This window comes from Amblyraja radiata, chromosome 34 (genome assembly GCF_010909765.2).
Source record: "Amblyraja radiata isolate CabotCenter1 chromosome 34, sAmbRad1.1.pri, whole genome shotgun sequence".
NCBI classification, from domain to species: Eukaryota; Metazoa; Chordata; class Chondrichthyes; order Rajiformes; family Rajidae; genus Amblyraja; species Amblyraja radiata.
This window is the reverse complement of record NC_045989.1, coordinates 8359742-8387650: the sequence shown is the minus strand read 5'-3', so window position 1 is coordinate 8387650 and position 27909 is coordinate 8359742. Positions and strand designations below refer to the sequence as shown.

Genomic DNA, 27909 nt, shown 5'->3' with positions numbered 1-27909 from the left:
AGACAGTCAAGAGTGTTTTATTGTCATATGTCCCAGATAGGACAATGAAATTCTTGCAGGAGAAAAAAAGTTCATTGTGTGTATATATACACATGCACACATACTCAATAAATAAACAAATATAGTGCAATAATAATAATAGTCTGTTGTAGTTCAGAGCTTATTTGTTGTCATGTTTAATAGCCTGATGGCTGTGGGGAAGAAGCTGTTCCTGAACCTGGACGTTACAGTTTTCAGGCTCCTGTACCTTCTTCCCGATGGCAATGGTAAAATGAGTGTGTGGCCAGGATGGTGTGGGTCTTTGATGATGTTGGCTGCCTTTTTGAGGCAGCGACTTCGATAGATCCTTTCGATGGTGGGGAGGTCAGAGCCGGTGATGGACTGACCAGTGGTCCCAACTTTTTTGCATTCTTTTCCGCACCTGGACGTTCAAGTTGCCGAACCAGGCCGCGATGCAACCAGTCAGTATGCTATCTACCGTGCACCTGTAGAAGTTCAAGAGAATTTGTGGAGGCCAAATCTTCCACTGGCCTGAGTTGCTGAACACTCCATAGAGCCAATTGGTCTTGAAATAGTCACACTCTTCATTGTGGTAAATGCCGAGGAATCTCCCAGCTTTTTGCCAAAAACAAAGTCAACACTAAGTTGTCCACAACCATCTACTGCCAATAGTTGAAGATCGGCTTCCAAATCCATAGTGTGGATCCTGTCCATTGAGTGGATCAATGGCCATGAAATCCCACCATGACAACTCCAACATAAATGCACTAGCTATTATGCACTTTTCAGCTTCACCAAAACCTTTAACTCTTATCAGCTGGAAAGGACTGTGGAACATCCTTCACAAATTGCTCTGTCTCCAGCACGGTGGCGCAGCGGTAGAGTTGTTGCCTTACAGTGCTTGCAGCGCCAGAGTCCCGGGTTCAAATTCCGACCACAGATGCTGTATGTATGGAGTTTGTGCATCTCCCCATGACTGCGTGGGTTTTCCCCGAAATCTTCAGTTTCCTTCCATACTCCAAAGACGTACAGGTATGTAGGTAAACGGGCTTGGCAGAAGTGTCATTTGTCTCTAGTGTGTGTAGAATAGTGTTAATGTGCGGCGATCGCTGGTCGGTGCAGACTCCGTGGACCGAAGAGCCTGTTTCTGCGTTGTATCTCTAAAATATATGATTTCTCCATCTTATGTTTGTTGTATGATGGATGGCAAACTATATCCAATGATCCACTGCAGAACCTCTAAGTCTAGTTTAGTTTTAGCAGTTTATTATTGTCACGTGCACCAGTGAAAAGCTTTTTGCTGCATGGTATCCAGTTAGTGAAAAGACAATACTTATTACAATCCAGCCGTCCATCATGTACAGATACAGGATAAAGGGTAAATAAAGATTGAAGAGTGGAATGATTGTAATGAATGATAGCAGATCCACTTCTGAGACCAGCATGCAAAGAACCGCCACATTCAGGTGCCAACTTGATGCAGCCAATGTCTGTGTTATTATCCCTACATATTATTTTAGTTTAGAGATACAGCATGGAAACAGGCCCTTCGGCACATCGAGTCCGCCCCGATCAATTATCCCCGCACATTAACACTTTTCTACACAAGGGACAATTTACAATTTTACAGAAGCCCAATTAACCTACAAACCTGCACGTCGTTGGAGTGTGGGAGGAGACCAGAGCACCCGGAGAAAACCAATGCAGATCACAGGGAGAACGTACAAACTCCGCACAGACCGTGCCCATGGTGTGGACCAAACCTGCGTTTCTTGCGCTGTAAAAACAGTAACTCTATCGCTGTGCCACCGTGCCATATTACTTAATATTTCTTTGTCATTGATGGACTCTTACCTTCAGAAGTTTCCGTTTGGAGTGGAGCTATTCTACTTGTCTAATGGAAACTATTCTACGTGCTTGGGCTACGTACAGGAGTCAAGGTCACCTTAACCTCTGTAGTCAAGTATAACATAACAATAGCATGCTTGAATACATTTGAACGCTGATCTCCGATTCAATGTCAGCTCATTCACGGAGGTGTCCAGGATCCCAGGCCTTACACTCAACATCATCTATTGCATCCACTGCTCTAGATGTCAGCTGCTCCACATCGGTGAGACCAAGTGTAGGCTTGGCGATCGCTTCGCCCAACACCTCCGCTCGGTTCACAATAACCAACCTGATCTCCCGGTGGCTCAGCACTTCAACTCCCCCTCCCATTCCGGATCCGACCTTTCTGTCCTGGGTCTCCTCCATGGCCAGAGTGAGGACCACTATAAATTGGAGGAGCAGCACCTCATATTTTGCTTGGAAGGTTTGCACCTCAGTGGTATGAACATTGACTTCTCTAATTTCAGGTAGTCCTTACTTTCTCCTCCCCTTCCCAGCTCTCCCTCAGCCCTCTGGCTCCTCTTTTTCCTTTCTTCCTCCTGCCCCCCCCCCCTCCCCCCCTCCCCCCCCCCCTCACATCAGTCTGAAGAAGGGTTTCGACCCGAAACGTTGCCCATTTCCTTCGCTCCATAGATGCTGCCTCACCCGCTGAGTTTCTCCAGTATTTTCGTCTACCATCGCAGGCGGAGGCAAAGGTCCTCAACCATGCTTCACCATGGTGCCCTCTGACAATGAAGGGCCGAAGCAAGGCACTAGAAAACCTGGACCACTTCTCACATCTTGGGAGCCTCTTCTCAAAAAAGGCAGGCATTAGTGATGAAATTCAGCACTGCTTCAGTGTGCAAGAGCAATCTTGACCAAGGAGGGAAAAGAGGATTTGAAGATCAAGAGCTTAAGGCTGTCGTGGTCTACTGGGCCGGAGTGATTACTGATGTCCCCAAGCCAAAATGAAAAATAAATTGAATTTTATTTTCCCCTGGGAAAGATTGAAGAAAAGGCAGAGGAGGAATGCAGGACGAGTCATCAGGGGTTAAAATGGATGGAAAAAATGCTGCAGACTAGGCAGCTTAGCTATAAAGTGAAAGGGGAAAGTTTAAAGGAGATGTGTGGTGCGTTTTTTTTTACACAGACAGAGGTGTGCACATGCAAGGACTGCCAGGGGTAGTGGTGGAGGTAGATACAATAGTGGTTTGTACGAGGCTTCTAGATAGGTATGTGGATGTGCTGGGAATGGAGGGGTATGGTGGATGTGCAGGCTGATGAGATTAGTTTATTTGGCACAGAGGGCGTGCTCCTGTGTTGTACTTTTCTATGTTCTATATTGTACACTCTTAGATTCAAATGGTGGGCGTTAGCGGTGTGCCATAGCTTACAAAGATCCAGAGGTTTCCCATTAGAGTGGGCAGAGGTAAGAATGTGTCAGTGTGTTGCACTGGGCTTGGGTCAAATGGTTAGGCACTGGAGCAGAGGAATTTCCGTGGTTTCAGGAAAGCAAAAGGCAATAATAATAATAATAATAATAATAATAATAATAATAATAATAATAATAATAATAATAATAAATTTTATTGTCATTGCACATCAGTGCAACAAGATTTAGTATGCAGCTTCTAACCGATGTCAATAAAATAAATAAATAAACTGTGCGACATGACCATCTGAGGGAGACAGTCCAGGGGGGATGGGGGGCACTCAGCAGGGCCGGTTCAGAGCCGCTATAGCTCTGGGAATAAAGCTGTTTCTGAGTCTGGAGGTTCGGGCGTAGAAGGCCTTGTAACGTCTGCCGGAGGGAAGTAGTTCGAACAGTCCGTTGCAAGGGTGCGAGGAGTCTTTATGGATGCTGACGGCCTTCCTGAGGCACCGTGTGTGGTAGATGCCCTCCAAGGCTGGTAGCTGTGTCCCATTGATCCTCTGCGCTCTGTGGATGACGCGCTGAAGAGCTCTCCTCTCCGCCTCCGTGCAGCTGAGATACCACACAGAGATGCCATACGTTAATATGCTCTCTGTGGTGCAGCGGTAGAACGTTGTTTATTCGTGTTTATTCCGTGGCAGAGGCATGAGAAATGATGGTTATCTGTAAAGCTCAAGTATCTTTCATAATGAGGGAACATTTCGTAGAGTCATAGAGTCACAGTGCAGAAACAGGCCCTTTGGCCCGACATGCCCACAAGAACCAACAGGTCCCAACTATACTAGTCCCACCTGCCTCCTTCTGGCCAATAAACCTGTCCTATCCATGCACCTATCTAAATGTTTCTTAAACATTGCGATAGCACCTGCCTCAATGACCTCCTCCAGCAGCTTGTTCTATACACCCACCACCCTTTGTGTAAAAAAGTTACCCCGCAGGTTCACATTAAATCTTTCCCCACCTCACCTGAAATCTACGTGCTTTATTTTACTTCAAGGTAATAAATAATTGGGAGAGAGTTGACTGTAACAATGGTTATGAAAATATTATGTAGATAAAGTGCTCAGAGGTCAAATGGTCTTAAACTGTGCCTTAATTAAGGGCCTGTCCCACTTTCACAACCTAATTCACAACCTTTTTTACTCGTGGACATTGTTCATCATGCTAGAAAAAAACGCCCCAACCTACTTGATGTCACGAGTATCTATGACTAGCATCATGGCCTGCTACGACCTACCTATGACCTCCTACGACCTCGTACGACCTCGTGACGACCATGCTGCGAGTATGAGTCAAGGGCAAACTCGGCAGAGGTCGCGAATTAGGTCGTGAAAGTGGGACAGGCCCTTTATGAAACACCTTCGCCTTGCATGTCCATTCACACCAGCACTTTACCCTAATGGTAGTCAACATCGTAGATTCCACAAAAGGTCACAAAGTGAAGTAACTCAGCAGGTCAGGAGAACACGAATAGGTGACGTTTTGGGTTGGGTTGGGTCGGGGCTGAAGAAGTGTCCCAAGCCGAAACATCATCTCTCAATGTTCTCCAGAGATGCCACCTGACCCGCTGAGTTACTCCAGCACTTTCTGTCTTATAGATTTTCAGTAGAATGTTTCATTGACTGTCTCACTCTGTGTCTTGAAGCAGTCTGCTCTTTGATTTAGCGAGTTGTTTTGAATCTTATCATTCTGATCGGTACTGTGTCTGATCGGATATTAAGCATTGCTTCACAAAAACAAACATACGCCATGCTGTTTATTAACAATAGATCAGATTGTGTTTGTCTTTTTTTTCCAATTAAAAAACACAGGATGTAGGACAGAAGTATGGGAAATTAAATACAATGCAAAAGGCCACAATCTGATATTTGGTACAAAAACATTAAAAAAAGAAAATAACTACAGCTAAAGTTAACTTTAACTCCGAGTTCACTGACAGGGATAATAAATAACTTTCATGAGTTTGTAAGGGATTTGAAAAAAAAACATGAAGTATATGAATTTTACACAGTTTCACACCGTCTTTTTTTTAATACTGAAATATGAATAAACTCATAGGAAGCAGGTTGATCAACAGTTGATAGATTTTGGTTATTATGTTTTCATGGAAGTCCCAACACCAAACGTTACCTATCCATGTTCTCCAAAGATTCTGCCCGACCCACTGAGTAACTCCAACACTTTGTGTTCTTGTGTAAATCAGCATCTGCAGCCTCTTGTTCCTACAATATCCCAGCATTACTATCCAATCCAGCCATCTTCACCTCCCTTGGGTTTCCTGAGTCTCTGTTATCTTGGCTGACTGCTAGTTAAATGTAAAGTAGAGATTCGATCAGATGCACCCGACCTCTTGATAATGTTTTAATAAAATGTCCATCTTTTAGGTGATCGGAGACTGTCTCAAGTTCTTCACCCCAGCTCTCTGCAAAGCAGTTGGCATGTACAAGTTTGTGAATTTTACTTTCTCCAAACATCAACCTTAATGTTTTGCCGAGTCCTTGGTGCAGCATTTTAGGACCAGTGACCAGACGTGTTTAGTTTTGTTTATTATTGTTATGTGTACTGAGATACAATGACACGTTTTTGTTGTTGCGTGCTAGCCAGTCAACGAGAAGACTGTACATGATTACAATCAAGCCGTCCACAGCATATTTTTTAGTGCAAGATAAAGTCCAACAAAGTCCGCTAAAACAAGACAGTTCAATGAGGTAGATGGTTGGTCGGTACTGCACTTTAGCTAGTGAGGAGACGGGTCAGTTGCTTGAAAACACCTAAGGAAGAAACTGTTCCTAATTCCTGAGGTAAACATTTCGAAAATTCTGTACCTCTAGCCTGATGGGAGAGCGGAGAAGGGGGAGTGACTGTCATGAGATTGGGACCATGATCATGCCGGTGGCCTTGCCAAGGCAGCATGAGGTGCAGATGGTTCTCTGAGGGTTTTTTTTAACAGTTTTGGTCAAAGATAGGACTGGTCCACAAGTTCGCGTCCTAAATTGGGGCTAAGCCATTGTTGGAGTCATTAGGTGGGTACAACTGTTTGCAGATAAAGGGGCACCTGTTAAGTGAGACTATTTAAAAAGTAAGATGGCAAGAGTTCAGGGGCATTGTGTTCCTGTTAGGGTGAAGGGCATGGCTGTCAAGTTTAGGGAACTATGGTTGATGATAGATCGGGTCAGGTCAAGAAAAAGGTGGCATATCTTAGGTTTAGATAGTTGGGGACAAGAAAGTTCCTGGTAAAGTAGTATCCTTCATAGGGAAATCAGGAGGGTAAAAAGAGGGCATGATATGAATCTGTTTAAGAAGGAACTGCAGATGCTGAAAAATCGAAGGTGCACAAAAATGCTGGAGAAACTCAGCGGGTGCAGCAGCATCTATGGAGCGAAGGAAATAGGCAACGTTTCGGGCCGAAACCCTTCTTCAGACTGATGGGGGGGGACAAGAAAGGAAAAAGGAGGAGGAGGAGCCCGAAGGCTGAGGGAGGATGGGAGGAGACAGCCCGAGGGCTGAGGAAGGGGAGGAGACAGCAAGGGCTAACAAAATTAGGAGAATTCAATGTTCATGCCCCCAGGATACAGACTCCCCAAGAGGTGCTGTTCCTCCAATTTCTGGTGTTGCTCGCTCTGGCCATGGAGGAGACCCAGGATAGAGAGGTCGGATACGGAGTGGGAGGGGGAGTTGAAGTGCTGAGCCACCGGGAGGTCAGGTTGGTTATTGCGGACCGAGCGGAGGTGTTCAGCGAAATGATCGCCCAGCCTCCGCTTGGTCTCACCGATATAGATCTGAATCTGGCTGGTAAGTTGAATTGAATTGAATTGAATACATTTTATTAGCCAAGTATGTATACATACAAGGAATTTGCCTTGGTGCTTTGCTCGCAAGTAACAACACGATGAACAGAGGGTTCAGGCACAGTCAACTGGGAGAGCTTGGAGTGTGGTAGCTCTGGCTCAATGGTGTTGAATGCAGTCCACAAACAAAAGTCAAAGATATTAAAGGCCTGGAGGGAAATGGGCCAAACGCAGGCAGAGGAGACTGATGTAATTGGGGCATGTTGGTCGGCATGGCAAGTTGTGCCAAAGGGCCTCTTTCCATTCGGCATAACTAATGAAATGTCTGGATAGAGTGGGGAAGAGTTTCCAGTAGTGGGAGAGACTCGGACCAGAGGACACAGCCTCAGAATTAAAGTTCATACCATTAGAGTGAAGATGAGGAATTGATAGGAACTTGATAAGTAAGGGCATCAAAGGAAGGAGGATGGCATTGAGAGGGGAAAATAGATCAGCCATGATGGAATGGTGGAGCAGACTCAATGGGCCAAATGGCGTAATTTGGCTTGCATGTTTTCTATGATTCTAGTGTATATGAGTACACCATGTGTTTTTGACCTATTGTTGTACCAGACTCAGCTTAGAATGGCTGCCTTCAATAAATAATCCTCCTTCATTTGGTCTTTCTTGGTCTGAGAAATACTGCAATCCCCCTAAAACTTGCCCCGTATTTTACACATGTCATTGATTTTCCGTATGAGTGACCAGGTTTAAGAACCATTTTAATTTGGAAGGACCAACCATCTCCAAGTAGGATTCATTTCGAGGCTTAAGAAGGAACTGCAGATGCTGGAAAATCGAAGCTACACAAAAAAGCTGGAGAAACTCAGCGGGTGCAGCAGCATCTATGGAGCGAAGGAGATAGGCAACGTTTCGGGCCGAAACGTTGCCTATCTCCTTCGCTCCATAGATGCTGCTGCACCCGCTGAGTTTCTCCAGCTTTTTTGTGTACCTTTCATTTCGAGGCTGGTGTACAGACTGCTCAGACTGCGGGCTGTCTATATCAATGAATGCTTCTTTGCAACGCTTGTTAACGGCAAGAGTTAAGTTAGTGTCAGACACGCCCTGGAGCACACCGTCTCTGTATCTGCCGCAAGGCAGCCTTGGATCCACAGTCAGTGTGGCGTGACCAGGTCATATTTATTTGGCTTTCTGTGGAGCAGCAGTGCTAAAGGTGGCACTGCTACAGCTAGCCCTACACAGCTACAAAAAGCTGGAGTTACTCAGCGGGTCAGGCAGCATCTCTGGAGAAAAGGAATATGTGACGTTTCGGGTCGAGAATCCCTCTTCGGACGTCGTTCCTGCAGAAGTTCGTGTCTATCTCCAGTTTAAACCTGCATCTGCAGTTCCTTCATATGGTCATAAGGTCATAAATAGTAGAAATAGAATTAGGCCATTCAGCCCATCAAGTCTACTCCGCCATTCAATCATGGCTGTTCTATCTCTCCCTCCTAACCCCATTCTCCTGCCTTCTCCCCATAACTTCTGACACCTGTACTAATCAAGAATCTTCCTTCACATTTTGTCCCTTTCTCCAGAGATGTTGCCTTTCCCGCTGAGTTACTCCAGCTTTTTGTGTCTATCTTCGCTTTAAAGCAGCATCTTCAGTTTGTTCCTTCACATTCCGAATGCTGCAGTGGGGACAGGCTTGCTGCCCATCGTGGATAGATACAGTGAGCAGCACCCAGAAGATGTACCAAATGTTTGGTGTTTAAATTGCTGTCTCACTGCTTTCACCATCTGCCTCCCACGAGACACAGGTCCTCCATCTAATGTTTGAGCCCACTTTATCAAATGAGCAGTGTCGTTGTGTGAGAAAAATGTTTGGCAACCATTATATTGCTATTTTTTAGTAGAATAAAAGGTTAACACAAATATCTACTACCTCCTGACACTGGGAAAATAAATGTAAACAATTCTGGCAAAGAACAGCAAAAGAGAGAAGACAGATTGAATTCCATTATCTGATTTTGTCTGCTGGAATATTCTGCTGAACAAAATGGTGTAAACGACGGCAAAATTGATCGGTGGGAAGCAAAAAATATCATAGGGTTACACTTATGTGATGATATCTCAATAATCCCAATTTGTGATGGGGAGAAGGCAGGGGAATGGGGTAAGAGGGGAGGATAGGTCAGCCATGATTGAATGGCGGAGTAGATGGGCCGAATGGCCGAATTCTGCTCCTATAACATGAACCTACGAAAATAAGACTGGCTCATCTTCCGTCTCGTCTATGAAAAGACAGCTTCTCTTTTAAACCCAGCAGGTGCAGGTGAAAATGCTTTGGTTGATGGTTAAGTAGATTAATATGTAATTGGAAAAATTTAACATGGAAAATAGATTTGGTGGCACTGTTAACTGGAAAAATAATCTAAATATAGAAAATGAGATACGCAGCTTTGGAAATAGATTTGTCCTGAAGTGTAATTAATCTTTTGTCATTTTCCATTCTATTGTTAGGCCCATTTTAGTTCACATCCTTTGCGCTTAATATAGGTTGCTCTCCCTGGAGATCAGGGTTAGAAAGATGGAAAGAGTACTGAGAAGATTTACAAGGATGATGCCAGGATTTGAGGGCCCGAGTAAGAGGGATAGGTTGGGCAGGCTAGGACCTTATTCCTTGGAGCATACGAGGATGAGAGGCGATCTTATGGAGGTGTATAAGATCATGAGACGAATAGATGGAGTTAACGCCCAGTCTTTTACTCAGAGTAGGGGAATCAAGAACCAGAGGACATTGGTTTAAGTTGAGAGGGGAAAGATTTAATAGAAATCTGAGGGACAACTTTTTCACATGGTTAGTGTGTGGAACGAGCTGCCAGAGGAGGTAGTTGAGGCAGGTACAAATCAATAACAACATTTAAGATACATTTGGGCAGGTACATGGATAGGAAAGGTTTAGAGGGATTATGGGCCAAATTGATTCCTGGGATGTCAGGACTTTCATATGAAGAATGACTGGATAGACTCGGTTTGTACTCGCTAGAATTTAGAAGATTGAGGGGGGATCTTATAGAAACGTACAAAATTCTTAAGGGGTTGGGCGGGCTAGATGCAGGAAGATTGTTCCCGATGTTGGGGAAGTTCAGAACAAGGGGTCACAGTTTAAGGATAAGGGGGAAGTCTTTTAGGACCGAGATGAGAAAAACATTGAGAAAAACAGAGTGGTGAATCTGTGGAAATCTCTGCCACAGAAGGTAGTTGAGGCCAGTTCATTGGCTATATTTAAGAGGGAGTTAGATGTGGCCCTTGTGGCTAAAGGGATCAGGGGGTATGGAGAGAAGGCAAGTACAGGATACTGAGTTGGATGATCAGCCATGATCATATTGAATGGCAGTGCAGGCTCGAAGGGCCGAATGGCCTACTCCTGCACCTATTTTCTATGTTTCTATATTTAATTCAGGTGGGCCTTTCATAAATGGGCATCTTGGTTGGAATGGGCAAGTTGGGTCAAAGGGCCTGTTTCCATGCTGTATGATCATGACTATCACTAAAGGCAAGGTTCACATGAAAGTCTTTTACAGTACTCGATCTCCATCTCCTTCTCAGAGATACGGCAGCATATTCAAAACAAACAACAGATAGCATGTCTGTGGTTTTCATCGTATCATCTGTTAGCTACGCTGACAGGAAATTTGTCAAAGAGGGTGATCTTTAGGAAGTTACAAAGAACTGCAGATGCTGGAAACTTCAGAAAAACACAACATGCTGGAGGAAGTCAGGAGGTCAGGCAGCATCTGTAGAGGGAATGGACAGGCTTCACAATTTGTTCAGGTTTGAAACAAATTCTGAAAGAACAGATAGGCAAAGTTTTTAAAGAAGGGTCCTGACCAAAAATGACGCCTATCCATTCCTTCAACAGATGCTACCTGACCCGCTGAGTTACTCCAACACTTTGTGTTTAATCTTTAGGAAGTTGAGGGCAGCTGAAGAAGGGTCTCGACCCGAAACATCACCCATTCATTCTCTCCAGAGGTGCTGCCTGGCTCGTTGAGTTATGAAGACTTTCATAGGTTCATGTTCATGTGATAGAAGCAGAATTAGGTCATTCAGCCCATCTAGTCTACTCCGCCATTCAATCATGGCTGATCTATCCCTCCCTCCTAATCCCATTCTCCTGCCTTCTCCCCATAACTTCTGACTCACGTACGAACCAAGAATCTATTTATCTCTGCCTTAAATATATCCACTGACTTGGCCTCCACAGCCTTCTGTGGCAAAGACTTCCATAGATTCACCGCCCTCTGACTAAAGAAATTCATAGAAACATAGAAACATAGAAAATAGATGCAGGAGGAGGCCACTCAGACCTTCGAGCCAGCACCGCCATTCATAGCGATCATGGCTGATCGTCCCCAATCAACAACCCGTGCCTGCCTTCTCCCTATATCCCTTGACTCCACTAGCCCCCAGAGCTCTATCTAACTCTCTCTTAAATCCATCCAGTGATTTGGCCTCCACTGGCCTCTGTGGCAGGGAATTCCACAAATTCACAACTCTCTGGGTGAAAAAGTTTTTTCTCACCTCAGTCGTAAATAGCCTTCCCTTTATTCTAAGACTGTGTCCCCTGTTTCTGGACTCGCCCTTCATTGGGAACATTTGGGGACGGAGCGACCGCAGGCATTGAGACTGGGCCCGCACCTGTCCTCCACTATCACCCTGAGCACCGGCACACCACAGGGCTGTGTACTAAGCCCCATGCTCTACTCCCTCTTCACTCACGACTGTGTTCCTGCATTCGACACCAACACCATCGTGAAGTTTGCAGACGACACAACAGTGATTGGGCTGATCACCAACGGTGATGAAACAAAATACAGAGCGGAGGTGCAGAACCTGGCGGACTGGTGCGCACGTAAAAACTTGTCACTAAACACCTCCAAGACCAAGGAGCTGATTATTGACTTCAGGAGGTCCCATAATGGAGAATACGCCCCATCTCCATTTACGGGGACAGTGTGGAGAGAGTGTCCAGCTTTAAGTTTCTGGGCACTCACATTTCAGAGGACCTCACATGGTCCACGAACACCGCCGCGCTGGTCAAGAAGGCACAGCACCGACTGTTCTTCCTGAGGACATTAAAAAAGACAGGTCTGCCCCAACAGCTGCTGACAACGTTCTACCGCTGCACCACAGAGAGCATATTAACGTATGGCATCTCTGTGTGGTATCTCAGCTGCACGGAGGCGGAGAGGAGAGCTCTTCAGCGCGTCGTCCACAGAGCGCAGAGGATTATTGGGACACAGCTACCAGCCTTGGAGGGCATCTACCACACACGGTGCCTCAGGAAGGCCGTCAGCATCCATAAAGACTCCTCACACCCTTGTAACGGACTGTTCGAACTACTTCCCTCCGGCAGACGTTACAAGGCCTTCTACGCCCGAACCTCCAGACTCAGAAACAGCTTTATTCCCAGAGCTATAGTAGCTCTGAACCGGCCCTGCTGAGTGCCCCCCATCCCCCCTGGACTGTATCCCTCAGATGGTCACGTCACACAGCTTATTTATTTATTTTACTTTTCTTTTACATCGGTTGGAAGCTGCATACTAAATCTCGTTGCACTGATGTGCAATGACAATAAAAGATATTATTATTATTATTATATTATTATTATTATTTTTCCTGCATCTAGCTTGTCCAGTCCTTTTATAATTTGATATGTTTCTATAAGATATCCCCTCATCCTTCTAAACTCCAGTGAATACAAGCCGTCAATCTTTCCTCATATGACAGTCCCGCCATCCCAGGGATCAATCTCGTGAACCTACGCTGTACTGCCTCAATCACAAGGATGTCCTTCCTCAAATTAGGAGACCAAAACTGTACATAATTCCTCCTTATCTCCTTCATAAAAGAATGTCCTTTAGTTCTGTGGTTCTGACTTTGTTCTTGTGTTCCTGTCTTGCTGGTGAACCACTGCCAGTGGATGCATCTTTTACATCTCGTGTTGGTCTCTGAACTAATGTGGAGCTCCTTGCACAGTGCCAATCCCTAGAGAATGCCTAGAGAGAGAGGAACTGCCTTCTCCACCTTTACCCTTGGCATCATGACAGACACGGGCAGCATTGTTCATGAAAATGGATGACTTCCAAGCCTCACACGCATCCTCTCATCTTAACTATTGATTTCTCCTGCTGTCCAATAGACCACCGTGGGAGACACTTTCTACACAGCAAGATCCCACAAGGAACTAACAAGATGAATGGCACGTTGGCGCAGTGGTAGAGTTGCTTCCTTAGAATGCCAGAGACCCAGGTTCAATCCTGACCACGGGTGCTGTCTATATGGAGGTTGTACATTCTCCCTGTGACCTGCGTGGGTTTTCTCTGGCAGCTTTGGTTTCCCCCTACTCTCTCAATTAGCCTCTTGTAGGTTAATTGGCTTTGTAAAATTATCCCAACTGTGTGTAGGGTAGTGTTAGTGTGCGGGGAATACTGGTCGGCGCGGACTCGGTGGGCCAAAGGTCCTGTTTACGTGCTGTATCTCTGAATTAAACTAAGCAGTCAAAATAATCTGCTTTGCATCACGATGGTTAAGCATTTAATGCTGGATTTTCCCGTGTTAAGTCTTCAAACAGTGCCACAAACAGCCTCCCAGGTTTGCGGCACAAGTCTTCAGAGTGGGTCCTAAACCAACAGCGGCCATCTTGTGGCCAGAATAAAAATCAGAGCCGCTGGCTACACACTAGGGCTAAGTTCTCAGTGGTTCCACACACAGTGGATGTAGAGTATGTTCCCATTTATTTCACGTACCCCCAGAATATTGCAAGGTATTGACTTTTATTCATACATTCATAAGTGATAGGAGCAGAATTAGGCCATTTGGCCCATCAAGTCTACTCCGCCATTCAATCATGGCAGATCTATCTCTCCCTCATAACCACAATCCCCTGCCTTCTCCCCATAACCCCTGACACCCGTACTAATCAAGAATCTATCTATCTCTGCCTTAAAAATATTCATTGACTTGGCCTCCACAGCCATCTGTGGCAATGAAATCCACAGATTCACCACCCTCCGCTTCCATTTCACGCTCGGTGTCCTAGTCTAGTGTGGAACATGGAATCACATCATGGATGGGATGACACAAAGTGCCGGAATAACTCAGCAGGTCAGGCAACTTCTGCAGGGAGAATGGATAGGCAACGTTTTGAGTCGAGACCATTCTTCAGAATGACATATAATTTAGATGATGTTTAATGCAGCTAAGGTTGTCTGAATAAGAACTGGGGCTAGTGAAAGATGCTGATGGACACTAAAATCCATTTCCAGCTCAGCATTTATATTTTCAGAGAGTAATATGATATTCTGATTGATCTTTTCACTATATTTAGCCCCAGGGTCATTTTGGTGGAAAGACTAGCAAGGAAATAATCACCATTGATTATGCAGAGCCTGATGTATTTAAGTTATATTCCTGTCCAGATGCTCATTCAACTCTCCATATGCCCCTGTCCCACTTAGGAAACCTGGATGGAAACCTCTGTAGACTTTGCGCCCCGCCCAAGGTTTCCGTGCGGTTCCCGGAGGTTTTTGTCAGTCTCCCTACCTGCTTCCACTACCTGCAACCTCCAGCAACCACCTGCAACCTCCGGGAACCGCACGGAAACCTTGGGTGGGGCGCAAAGTCTCCAGAGGTTTCCGTTCAGGTTTCCTAAGTGGGACAGGGGCAATATACTCTACAATCCCAGGGAAGTCAAAGCCAGTTAGTTGAAAGAGGGACCTGGTGTGGGGGGCACCAAGAACAAAGTGGGACCAACGGGACTCTAATGATTACTTTTGGAACTACATAGGTACCAGGTACATGGCCAGATACCATTGCGTACTTTGTGCATTGTACACAAAGACATTGAATTTTACTGTGCCTAGGTACATGCAAGCATAAAGTGTCATTGAATCATTGAAATAAATCTGGAAATAAGAAGCTGACATCAGTCATGTTAAAAGTAATATCAAATAAAGATGTAACATAAAAGTGAAGGGATGGCACAGTGGCACAGTTGGTGGAGTTGCTGCCTCACAGTGCCAGATACCCGGGCTCAATCCTGCCCTTGGGTGCTGTCTATGTGGAGTTTGTATGTTCTCCCTGTGACTGCGTGAGTTTTCTCCGGGTGCTTCGGTTTCCTCCCACTTCTCAAAGATGTGCAGGTTTGTACAGAGGTGAATTGGCCTCTGTAAATTGCCTCTATGTGTGGGGAGTGCGTTAGATAATGGGATAATATAGAAGTAGTATGAACTGGTGATCACTGATTGGCATTGGTTCAGTGAGCTGAACAAGCTTGTTTCCATGCTGTATCTCGAAACTAAAATGAACAGGTTGCCATAAAACCCCATCCCGTTCAATAATCCTATATCTGAACTGGCTCATATGTAACCCCAAACATTAGACTTTAGAGAGATACAGCACGGAAACAGGCCCTTCAACCAACTGTGTCCATGCCAACCAGCCATCACCCATACACTAGCCCTATGCTGCACAATAGGTACAATTTATGATTTACAGAAAGCCAATTAACATACAGAACTGCGGTGTGTGGGAGGAAACTGGAGCACTGGGAGAAAACTCACATAGTCACAGGGTACAAACTCCATACCGACTGCAGCCATAGTCAGGATCGAACCCGAATCTCTGGCGCTGTAAAGCAGCAACTCTAACATTGCGCCACCAAAACAAAAAACGTGCGAAGATTAGTAGGGGAATCAAGAACCAGAAGACATAGGATTAAGTTGACAGGGGAAAAAATTTAACCGAAACCCGAGGGGCAATGTTTTCAAGCACAGGGTGGTGGATATATGGAGCGAGTAGTTGAAACACGTACTATAACAACATCTAAATGACAATTAGATAAGTATAGGGAGAGGAAAGATCTAGAGGGATATATATGGACCAAAGGCAGGCTGGTGGGACTAGTGTAGATGGGCCATCTTGGTTGGTAAGGGCAAGGAATGATGGGCCTGTAGCCACACTGTATGACTCTATTGCTCCATAACACTTCAGACATTTTCAGTGTCTAAGAAAATCATTGTTCCCTTTCTATACATATGACAATTGAACACTCTTACTCTTGACTCTATGCATTCAATAGTGTCATATTCTGTGGTGTTCGGCACCTTGCTGTGATACCCTTCCCTTGTTTGAGACGTGTTCCCCTAGTAGGCTGAGTATTGGCACAAACCTGGGCAAGTCTGGGTTGCCATCAGTCTGAATAATGGTCCCAACCCAACCCATTGATTCCCTCCAACAGTTTGTTCAGCATCTGCAAACTCTTGCATCTTCAGGTTGAAGGAGAAAAATAATCAATTTAGTTTTTCTATCTTAATTATTACGTTTATAATTTTTAATTCTACATTTAAATTGAAAGTCGGGGAAGAGCGTGAACGTAGTCCCCCACTACCACAAATTTCACAGTTGCGTAACCCGTACTTTTTTGTACCCAAATCTGGGTATGAAGAATGGTTAAGAAAGAACTGCAGATGCTGGAAAAATCGAAGGTAGACAAAAATGCTGGAGAAACTCAGCGGGTGAGGCAGCATCTATGGAGCGAAGGAATAGGTGACATTTCGGGTCAAGACTCTTCTTCAGACCGGTGAAGAATGGTTAAGTGAGAATAAGTGTCGGAAGGAACTGCAGGTGCTGGTTTAAACCAAAGATAGACCCAAAATGCTGGAGTAACTCAGCGGGACAGGCAGCATCTCTGGAGAGATGGAATGGGATTCCTCCTCTCCAGGGATGCTGTCTGTCCCGCTGAGTTACTCCAGCATTTTGTGCCTATTCAAGAACCAGTGCACAGCTTGGGCCTCCTGCGAAAGGGACACCTTTAATTGTGTGGTGAGGGAGTGCATGAGAAGCAAGGTGAGGAATGGTGACGAAAAATAAATTGCACTTCCGATTAATTGGACACTATAATAAGCTCTTGTGAAGAATGCGAGTTCTGATTACATTTTTAGAGAGTGAAGAGCTATCAGTGAAAGAGTAGACCAAGATGTTAATCAGAATATATCTGCAGTGCTTCATATCTGCTTGCGCGCTCTTGTCTTGAGATTAATTACATTTTGTGCGGCAGCACTACGAAATATAAATTTTCTGGGATAATGTCTGATTGGATTGGAAGAGAGTTTATCAATTGAAATCAACCATGAGACTGGAGGAAGCCGGTCTGCTGCCATTCTCCAGTGCTGAGGTTGTGGAGTCTGCAGGGACAAGAGGACAGGGCAAGGAGGCGTGAAGCCTGTTGGGTATCAATGTCCCCATGCCTCATCTCATCCCCTGCCCTTCCTCAATTTGTTTGTCTTTTTTAATTTTTCATCTTCAGGGGGCAATCCCGGGCTCTGTTTTCTGAACCCTTTCCCATTCTGTCTTTCTGTTGCCCTTCCCGTAATCCCCTCCCTCCTCTCTCCCCTCCCCTCCCACTCCAACTGCCCCCCTCGCTCCCACTCCTCACCCCCACCAGTCCATGCATTGCAGCTTGGTTTGGGAACACCTCCATCCTTGACCGCAAGAATTGTAGACGTGGGCCCCGTCGCACAAATCAACCTCCCTTCCACTGACCCCATTTACAACTCACGCTGCCTTGCCACGGCCAGCAGTGTAATCAGGGATGTGTCGCACATTTCCTCTTCTCCCCCCCTACCATCAGGCAAGAGGTGTAGAAGTGTGGCAACGCACACCTCCAGATTCAGGGAAGGTTTCTTCCCAGCTGTTATCAGGCAACTGAACCATCCTACAAACAACTGGAAAGCAGTCCTGACCTACTATCTACCTAATTGGAGACTTTTCCATTGGGCTCCCTCTACGACTGGAACTTGGTTGAGTGCCAAGTAACTGAGATTGCGCACTCCCCTTTGTTTTGGAATGGCAGTTCAGAGGATGCCTCCTTGCTTGTGTGGAAAGTCCCAATGGACTCCCCTCCCTGTTTCCTTGGCTACGCTTCATCATAGTGGGTCCCAAGGGCTAATGGTGGAAGTTTGTTTTCTTTGGTAGAGGCAATTGGAGAACAGACAAGTTGTTGATTAATGATCTAAAAATATACACAGAAAATTAATTTTGACTCACCTTTCACTTGTAAAATCTCACAGCTTAGGAGGCCATTCAGCCCATCAAGCCTGTGCCAGTCCTTGGGGAGATCCAATCAATAGGTCCTCTTCTCTTGCTCTGTCTTCATTCTTCTTGACAATTATTTCCCTCTTGTGTTTATTTCTCTTTTCAAAATTTCTACTGGATCGTGTTCCATCAGCCTGACTTGCTTTTATTTCCCCAATGGCTCTCTTTTATTCCTTGTTTCCTTTGACAATCTGACTGAGGAGATATTTTACACTGACAGAACTCTTGTTGGGACCTCTGCTGCCTCGTCCGTCATAAGCTGTGCGAAGGTACTGAATTTTAATAACAGTGGTCGGCTTCACAACATTGCCTTGCCCCTCAATCAATTAACTGCATCACTCTCTTCCTGATCAGAGCACATTCGATCTGCTTGACATCCTTAATTGGTTACTATTTTGGACACTCGTGCCACACTCTGTAGCTTTTATACCCATCAACTGTGGTCAAACGCCTGAAGTGGTTCCCAGGAGCGCTATTAAAGATAATTTGACACCAGCAAATTTTGAAGATATAGATTATGTAATGACAAACTTGCTCAAACCAGTAGGTTTTCAGGAGTCTATTGAAGAAGAGAAAGCAAGGGGAGGGAATTCCAGAGATTTGGATCAAAACATGTGAGTGTACTTGTGGATGAGAAAATGGGATAACAGAACTAGTGTGAACTGATGATCGATAGTTAGCGTGGACTCGATGGGCCGAAGGGCCTGGTGTTTCTATTGTATCTTTAAAATAAAGACCGCTGAAGACATGACTGCCAGTGGAGATCAGGGGGATGTGGAAGGCAAGAAGTTGTGAAGGATAGTGTTTCAGAAGGGTACAAGGCTGGAGGGTTACTGAGGTAAAGCAATATGAGTTAAACAACGTTTTGATCTTATAGGTAAGTATAAAGTCACAAGAGGAATAGGCCGGGTAGATGCGCAGTGTCTCTTGCCCAGAGTAGGGGAGTTGAGAACCAGAGGACATAGGTTTAAGGTGAAGGGGGAAAGACTTAATAGGAATCTCAGGGGTAACTTTTTTACACAGAAGTATGGAACAAGCTGCCAGAGGAGGTAGTTGAGGCACGGACTATCGCAACATTTAAGAAACAGTTGGACAGGTTGAGAGGGATATGGGCCAAATGCAGGCAGGTGGGACTAGTGTATCTTGTCAAACACATTTCATTGTGCCGTTGACCCTGTGTTAACCTGCATATGACAAATAAAACTGAACTGAACTGAACTGTAGATGAGACATGTTGGTCGGTGTGGGCAAGTTGGGCCGAAGGGCCCATTTCCACACTGTTTGCCTCTATGACTCTATAAACTGAGACCAAGGTAGAATGTAAGTCTCAGAAGGATGACTAATATAGGGGAAAGGAACAACGCCACCCCAGGGACCACCTTCTGGAGGTGGCTTTGAGGACCATTGCTGCAGTAGCATTAGCGGGATATCATCTCTATGCCTCAACACTCCTGACATAGACTTACTCCTGGCTGAGACCGAGCCGAAGATGTGGATTGATTTCATCCTAATTGATATTTCTGACTTTTAACAAAACATAAAAATGAATAAAACACAAGGCCAGGCGTTGAGCAGGAACAAAATAGCCGACAGTAGTTTCCATCTAATGGAATAAATTATGAAACCATTCGGGGAGTTGGGAAATGTTCTGCTGCCTGATGCAGAACTCCTCAGTGGATTCTCTCTTCAACACAATTAAAGAGCGCTTGGTGGAACTATATTTGTCTATTTGTTGTAAAAGGAAATAGAACTATCTTTTCGGTGTGTAGAAACAAAGAACTGCAGATGCTGGTTAATACACAAACAAACACAAAAGTGCTGGAGTAACTCAACGGGTCAGGCAGCATCTCTGGAGAACATGGATAGGTTGGGTTCGAGACTCTCCCTCAGCCTGACTGTTGACTGTTTCTCTGCAGAGGCTGCCTTCCTTGTTGAGTTTTTCCAGAAACCTGATAACAGGGCAAGAAGCTGTTCTTGAGTCTGGTGGTGTGTGCTATCGAAATCCCCCCTCATCTGTGTCCACCTATTACTGTCCAGGCTTTGTCCCAGCTAAATGTTTTGTAACTGCTGCGATAGTCCATGCCACAACTACCTCCTCTAGCAGCTTGTTCCATACACCCACCACACTTAGTGTGAAAAAGTTACCCTTTGAGTTCCTGTTAACACTTCTACCCCTCACCTTAAACCTATGTCCTCTGGTTTTTGACTCCCCCACTCTGGGCAAGAGACTTTGTGCGTCCACCTAATGACATGTAACAATAATAAACCTAAGCCTATTAACCCAGTCTCTCTGTAACCACGTCACCAATGTGAATGCTGGGAAGTGGCAATAAATCAGACAAGCCAAATTGAATCTGAGGTGCTGATGTTAAAATGATTTCAATGCCATAACAAGCTCATCGATCTTGGGAATCGGATTTTGAAATACTCCTCCTTCTGACCTGCGATTGTTAACATTCCTAGTTGATTCTTCCTTCCCCGAGATTCACCAATGCCTTGTGCTGATTATTCCTATCTTTTACAGTTCACTGTTAATGACAGTGTCTCCCAGATTATGGTGTATGAGAGTAGCTGTTCTATTGCCTAATGCGGTTTTGTATAATCCCACACCAGCAGTCAATATTTTATTTTATTTTATTATTAAAAAAAACTCTATTATCCCAGTTTATTTCAGCTCTTACATTAAGTTTAATAAATCATTGGGCATTGAAGGAATGAAGGGGTATGGAATAGAAGGGGTGTTGATTTAGTTTAGTTTAGAGATACAGCCCTTCAGCCCACCATGTTCACCCTAGTTCTCTGTTATCCCACTTTTGCATCCATTCCGTACACACTTTGACTAATTTACAGAGGCCAATTAACCTACAAACCCACATGTCTTTAAGTTGTGGAGGAAACCAGAGCACCCAGAGGAAACCCATACAGACATGAAGGGGTGGCACAGCGGTAGAGTTGCTGCCTTACAGTGCCAGAGACCCGGGTTCGATCCTGACCATGGGTGCTGTCTGTATGGAGTTTGTACCTTCTCCCCGTGACCACATGGGTTTTCTCCGGGTGCTCGGGTTTCCTCCCACACTCCAAAGACGTATAGGTTTGTAGGTTAATTGACTTCTGTAAATTGTAAATTGTCTTGAGCGTGTTGGATAGTACCAGTGTACGGGGTGATCGCTGGTCAGCGCGGACTTGGTGGGCTAAAGGGCCTGTTTCCACACTGTGTCTCTAAAGACTAACGTCACATAGAGAATGTGCAAACTCCACTGACAGTACTAGAGGTCAGGATTGAACCAGGGTCCCTGGCACTGTGAGATCGTAGCTCTATCAGCTGTATCATTATTTTTCATTATTTTAAAGCTCTGTTATCCCAGATCATTTCAGCTCTTACATTCAGTGTGATACATTCTTGGGCATTAAAGGAATCAAGGGATATATGGAATGGAAGGTTTTAGCCATAATCTTGTCAAATAGCACGGTGGTTTTGAGAGGAATAATGCTTACTGCTGCTCCTATTTTTCACATTCATTTACAAGGCTAATGTAGTGTAAAAGAGTTCAATACGTGAGTAATGGAGATGTATTTATGACACAAGAGTTTGTGCTTATCTGTTCAAAAATAATGAAATAACAAATAGATTGCAATTCTGATAGTTATATTTGACTGAATAATGCATTCCTCTCGTCTTACTGAAGCCTTCAGAGCTCCCTTAGATCTTTCAAGGTAACTGACAAACTGCAAAGATTATTTCACCATTCCATAAATTCATGGATAATCGTAGTTTGCCTAAATAATTGGAGACACAAAATGTTATTGCCCTTATATTATTACAATTAAAATTTATAGCACATGCTATAACACCAGGATACTTGCTCAACCAAGAAAACCAAGCCCAAAGCCAAAGTAGTATCTAAACTGATTATACAAACTTATGCTAAAGACAATATCAAACTCCATGTACAATAATCAGCTACCTAGTTAACGACCACATTAAAAAAATGAATCAAGTATATGATTGGGGTTATCAAGTGGGTATCTCCCTTCACTGGTGTTTCGTTGAGTTAGGCCCACGACACCTCAACAGTTAGTTCTGATTCTACCAGAAACACCCCCCTCAATACCTGCTCTCACCACCGATGCTATCAGTATCGACTAAATAAAGGAAACTAGAGGCGATACATTCAAACAAATGCTAAACACTCGCATCCTGTCTTCCACTTATCCCAAACCATCATTAAACTCGTAACGCCACAAATATCAACCTTGTATAAAACCCAGATACACCCTTACTTGACATACACACGCACATATTCTCAATGAATTGTATCTCAGGGCCTCCATACTTTTCAGATCTACTCATTATATATAGAATTAGTCACCTCCCATGCATAACCTTGCTCCCTCTATATTTGATCATTTCACCTCATCACATCCTCCTGCTATTCCTCACTCTCTGTCCGATCCATGATTCTTTTTTGGAGACACAAGGAACTGCAGGTGCTGGAATCTTGAGCAAAACACAAAGCGCCGGAGTAACTCAGCAGGTCAGGCAGCATCTGGGGAGGGGGGGATGGATGGGGAACGTTTCGGGTCGGAACCCTTCTTCACACCCTGTTTTGCTCAGACACTTTATGGTGTGGTTTTTTGGGAACAGTTCCTCAATTGTTAAACAGTGTGGATTTTTTTCCCAGCCAGAACGGAAGGCTAAGGAGCCAAAAAAATAGAGCGCCAGATTGTGAACGGCAGCCAACTGTGTGACACTGGCAGTGAAATGGCAGTCGCACAGTGAAACCATATGGATGCTGAGGTAGGAAATAGAAGTGTCACACCAGTCGATGAGGGCAGGGGGCTATTGCCTCTGAGGCTGCAGTTAAAACATATGGAGGGAGGGAGAGGGCTCTTTCTCCAATGTAGCATAAACTACATCTGATGTAGTTCATTGGGACTGTCATCTCCAACCCTGAGCAAAACAAATAAAATCGTTATCTATCCGGGAATGCATTTAGCAACGTAATCTAATGCAAGAGTTCAGACAATTTGCTTTGATTTCATTGCAACATTGTGCTTCCTGCTGCTGTCTGTGGCTCTCTGTAAACACCTGAAGCACGATCATTGTTCTGGGGTGACTTTGTTTGACGTTAAACAGTCTGTAGACACCGTGATATCAAGCTGACAGCTTAACAACTTTCTAATCATTTGCAGGAGTGGGCCACAGTTAATTGCTGTTGGAGCAAAGTGGTTTTGTGGAAATGTTTAAAAAAATATATATTTTATGATTCACTTGACATAACATAATCCAAGGTAGATAAAAATGCTGGAGAAACTCAGCGGGTGAGACAGCATCTATCGGAGCGAAGGAATAGGTGACGTTTCGGGTCAGACTCAACATAATCAAGATATTTAAATGAGTCCTATATTTAATAGTGTAGGAAGGAACTGCAGATGCTGGTTTCCATCGAAGATAGACACAAAATGCTGGAGTAACTCAGCGGGACAGGCAGCATCTCTGGAGAGAAGGAATGGGTGACGATTCAGGTCAAGACACTTCTTCAATCTCAAGAAGGTGTTTCTACCCGAAACGTCACCCATTCCTTGTCTCCAGAGATTCTGACTGTATTTAATAGAATTGATTACAGGGAAACGCTGGTTGGTAAATTTGAACAATTTAGTGTTGGATCATTTTAAATGAATTCAGGATGGATTTTTTTTTTCATATACAGGTAGTGGGAAGGGGAGATCAGAAACCTAAAGAATTATGGTGACTGAGAGGTAATTAAGACCAGGATTGCTTAGATTTTGTTAGAAACATTGGAACAGTGGATTTCAGGTTATCCATGGTCTAACTGTTGCAGTTCTGGTCGCCACATTACAGGAAGGATGTAGAGGTTTGGAGAGGGTGTAGATGAGGTTCGCCATCATGCTGCCTGGGTTAGAGAGTGTTGGCTATAAGGAGAAGTTGTACAGACTTGGATTGCTTTCTATGGAGTGTCGGTGGCTTAGGGGAGACCTATATCGGTATATAAAATAATGAGTGCCATAGATAGTGTAGACAGTACCTTTTTAGGAGATTGAGGAGGGATCTTTTGTAGAAACTTACAAAATGCTTAAGGGGTTGGACAGGCTAGATGCAGGAAGATTGTTCCCGATGTTGGGGAAGTCCAGAACAAGGGGTCACAGTTTAAGGATAAAGAGGAAATCCTTTGGGGCCGAGATGAGAAAAGCATTTTTCACACAGAGAGTGGTGAATCTCTGGAACTCCCTGCCACAGAAGGTAGTTGAGGCCAGTTCATTGGCTATATTTAAGAGGGAGTTAGATGTGGCCCTTGTAGCTAAAGGGATCAGGGGGTATGGAGAGAAAGCAGGTACAGGATACTGAGTTGGATGATCAGTCATGATCATATTGAATGGCGGTGCAGGCCCGAAGGGCCGAATGGCCTACTCCTGCACCTATTTTTCTATGTTTCTATGTTTCTATGTTTCCAGGTTAGACATGTCAAAGACTGGAGGGCATAGCTTTAAGATGAGAAGAGCAAAGTTTAAAGATGATGTGCGAGGCAAGTTTCCTACACAGAGTGGGGTGGGCGCCTGGAACTCAATGCCAGTGGCAGATATAATAATTGTTTAATAAGGAACTGTAGATGCTGGAAAATCGAAGGTAGACAAAAGTGCTGGAGAAACTCAGCGGGTGAGGCAGCATCTATGGAGTGAAGGAAATAGGCAACGTTTCGGGTCGAAACCCTTCTTCAGACTGATGAGAGGGGAGGGAGGAAAAAAGGAAGAGATGGAGCCAGAGGGCTGAGGGAGAGCTGAGAAGGGGAGGAGAAAGTAAGGACTAACCTGATATTAGAGGTCAATGTTCACACCGCTAGGGTACAAACTTCCAAGCAAAATATGAGGTGCTGCTCCTCCAATTTACAGTGGTCCTCACTCTGGCCATGGAGGAGGCCCAGGACAGAAAGGTCGGATTCGGAATGGGAGGGGGAGTTGAAGTGCTTGAGCCACCAGGAGATCAGGTTGGTTATTGCAAACCGAGCGGAAAATCGAAGGTAGACAAAAGTGCTGGAGAAACTCAGCAGGTGAGGCAGCAACTATGGAACGCAGGAAATAGGCAACGTTTCAGGCCGAAACCCAAAGGGTTTCGGCCCGAAACGTTGCCTATTTCCTTCGCTCCATAGATGCAGATATAATAATGGTGTTCAAGAGGCTTTTAGCGGACATGATAGCCACAGGAAATGGAGAGATATGGATCATGTGCAGACAGAGGGGAGTAGTTTAACTTGGCATCATGTTCGTCACGGACATTGTGGGCTGAAGGGCCTGTTCCTGTGCTGCGCTGTGCTCTATTCTATGTTCAATGTAAAAATATACTGGACGTCAAGTCAGTGCAGGGGAATTTAACGCCTCATTGACAAAGATGCTGTTGCTTCACCAGAGGTGACAGATTTACACTATGGTCTGTTATTGCTATGCAGTCAAGGCAAGTAATAGTTGATGGGTTATTCCCCTGGCGGGGGTGCGGGGGGATTGGGGGTGGGGGGGAGGGGTAGAAATGGGAAGCAAAAGCAAATCGCACTCCATTTCTTGTTCATCATCCACATGCACACACACACACGTTACAACATGGGAGGAGTCCCTTCTGTACGCCACAACTCTGTGCGGCAGCAGTTCAGTTGGTCTATTTTCCTCACAGCCCTGTACATTAGCTTCCCTCAAGAATGCATTATTGATTCGGCATCATTACCCTTGGCCAATGCATTTGGCCTAACCAGTCGCTGCATAAAAAAAACAGTTTTTTTCCCACTGTTACTTTTGGTCACTTCATTCTCTGACCCCTGGTATATTTGTGCCCCTGGGAACATCTCTAGCCACTGTGCTGGCACATTTCATGATTTTATCAACCCCCCCCCCCCCAAATCCCCTCTCAATCTACCCTATTCCCAGGATAAATTCATCAGTCAATCCACACAACTAACTTATTTTACCCCTACATACATTTGTGACATTTCAAAACTCATTCTCACTGGATAGTGGTGGGTGGCTGACATAGAACAAAACGGTTGGAGACACGAGGAACTGCAGATGCTGGTATAGAAAAAAGACACAAAGCGCTGGAGTAACTCAGCAGGTCAGGCAGCATCACTGGAGAACATGTATCGGTGACATCTTGGGTGGGACCCTTCTTCTAAAAAAAGGTTCCTGACCCAAAACATCACCTATCCCCGTTCTCCAGAGATGCCGCCAGACCTGCTTACTCAAGCACTTGTGTCTTATAGAATGAATTGCTTCCTATGCCAAGTTCATAAGGTCTTGCAGCTAATAGCTGCTCCAACTTATATTACAGCAGGCAGGGCAAGTTGAACCTACCCCTGTGTCCTTGTTACCAAAATGTCCCCTGTCATCTAAAACCACAGGCAATAGAGACTGGACAAATACTGTTTCGTTCAGAGATGAGAACAGCAGGTTGTGAAGGAGAGTGTCCAAAAATGATGCAACATGATAACAAATATTCACCTTTTAATTTAAAGCCTCACATTTAATAAACCAAACGCAGGGATTCCACTGTGCTTGAAGCCTCCAAAGAGCACAAAGACATTCGTGAAAACAGCAGCTCAATTTAACAGGAGATGGAAAAGGGACAGATTGTGAACGTAACTCATTTCAGTTCAATTCGTGCCAGGCAAATTAATTTTCTTTTTCATTACCCTTTTGCAGAAATTCACCATTTGGACCGAGCACTGAATCTCGCTAAAGGTTATCCATCATTTCGAGGCACCGAGAGAGGCTGAGAGCGAAGCTTTTTACAACTGGTTGGAAGGATTGCCGTGCAGTCTCCCTGATTACACCGCTCCCCCTCTGAGAGCGATGCACTGACCTCATTGTGGGACTGAAGAAGCAGTTAAAGGCTTCAGTTATTTCCTCAACAGAGTTCTCCTGGGAAATCAACAGAGGAGTGTCCATTGCCTGCCATTGCTTTGACCGTGCCTGTCTTTTAACAGTGGAATAAATTCTGGTCAGACCATGCCCCTGTAGTCCATCGGATGAAGTCTAGTGTGTAGGGAAGGTGGCTGATGGACAGTTTTGGGAATAACTCAACCTTCTTCCAAGGAGCCAAGGACATTGCCAACCAGGCCAAGCAGCAGGGGAGGATGCAGGACTCTTACGGCCGATACGAAGGTGGAGGGGAGTACGCCTCGCACGACGGGGGTTATTACCACAGCGGGGACACTCACGGGCAGGAGGACGCCGACAGCGATGCCACGGAAGGGCATGACGAAGACGACGAGATCTATGAGGGGGAGTACCAGGGCATCCCCCACCCCGATGACATTAAGGCCAGAGGGATGGCAGCAGGTCAGCCCATGCCAGATGAGTACAGGGACCAGGCTGAACTAATGGCGGAGCGTATGAAGGACGAGGAACAGCTGGCGCACCAGTACGAGTCCATCATCGAGGAGTGCGGGCACGGACGCTTCCAATGGACACTTTTCTTTGTCTTAGGCTTGGCCCTAATGGCCGATGGAGTGGAGGTGTTTGTGGTTGGCTTTGCGCTCCCAACGGCAGAACAGGACATGTGCATGTCTAACTCCAAAAAAGGAATGCTCGGTGAGTACAGTCACATTCATGCTTGTGTATGCACCTCCGTGCGTGGTGACTAAGACAAATAATTGCATTCGCTTTTCTCCTTAA

At 45.0% G+C, this 27909-nt stretch overlaps 1 protein-coding gene across 2 annotated transcripts in view; it reads left to right on the top strand.

The window, feature by feature from the left end:
* sv2b (synaptic vesicle glycoprotein 2B) overlaps positions 1-27909 on the top strand; it is a 144248-nt gene that overhangs the window by 67106 nt on the left and 49233 nt on the right. Inside the window, exons 1-2 of one of the 2 annotated variants that reach the window (XM_033050707.1) lie at positions 22924-23029; positions 26935-27825. In XM_033050707.1, the coding sequence (XP_032906598.1) occupies positions 27291-27825 (535 nt within the window). In that variant the 5' untranslated portion in view covers positions 22924-23029; positions 26935-27290. Of the gene's footprint in view, positions 1-22923; positions 23030-26934; positions 27826-27909 lie in introns of those variants that run through there. The other variant, XM_033050706.1, reaches the window with a different exon arrangement.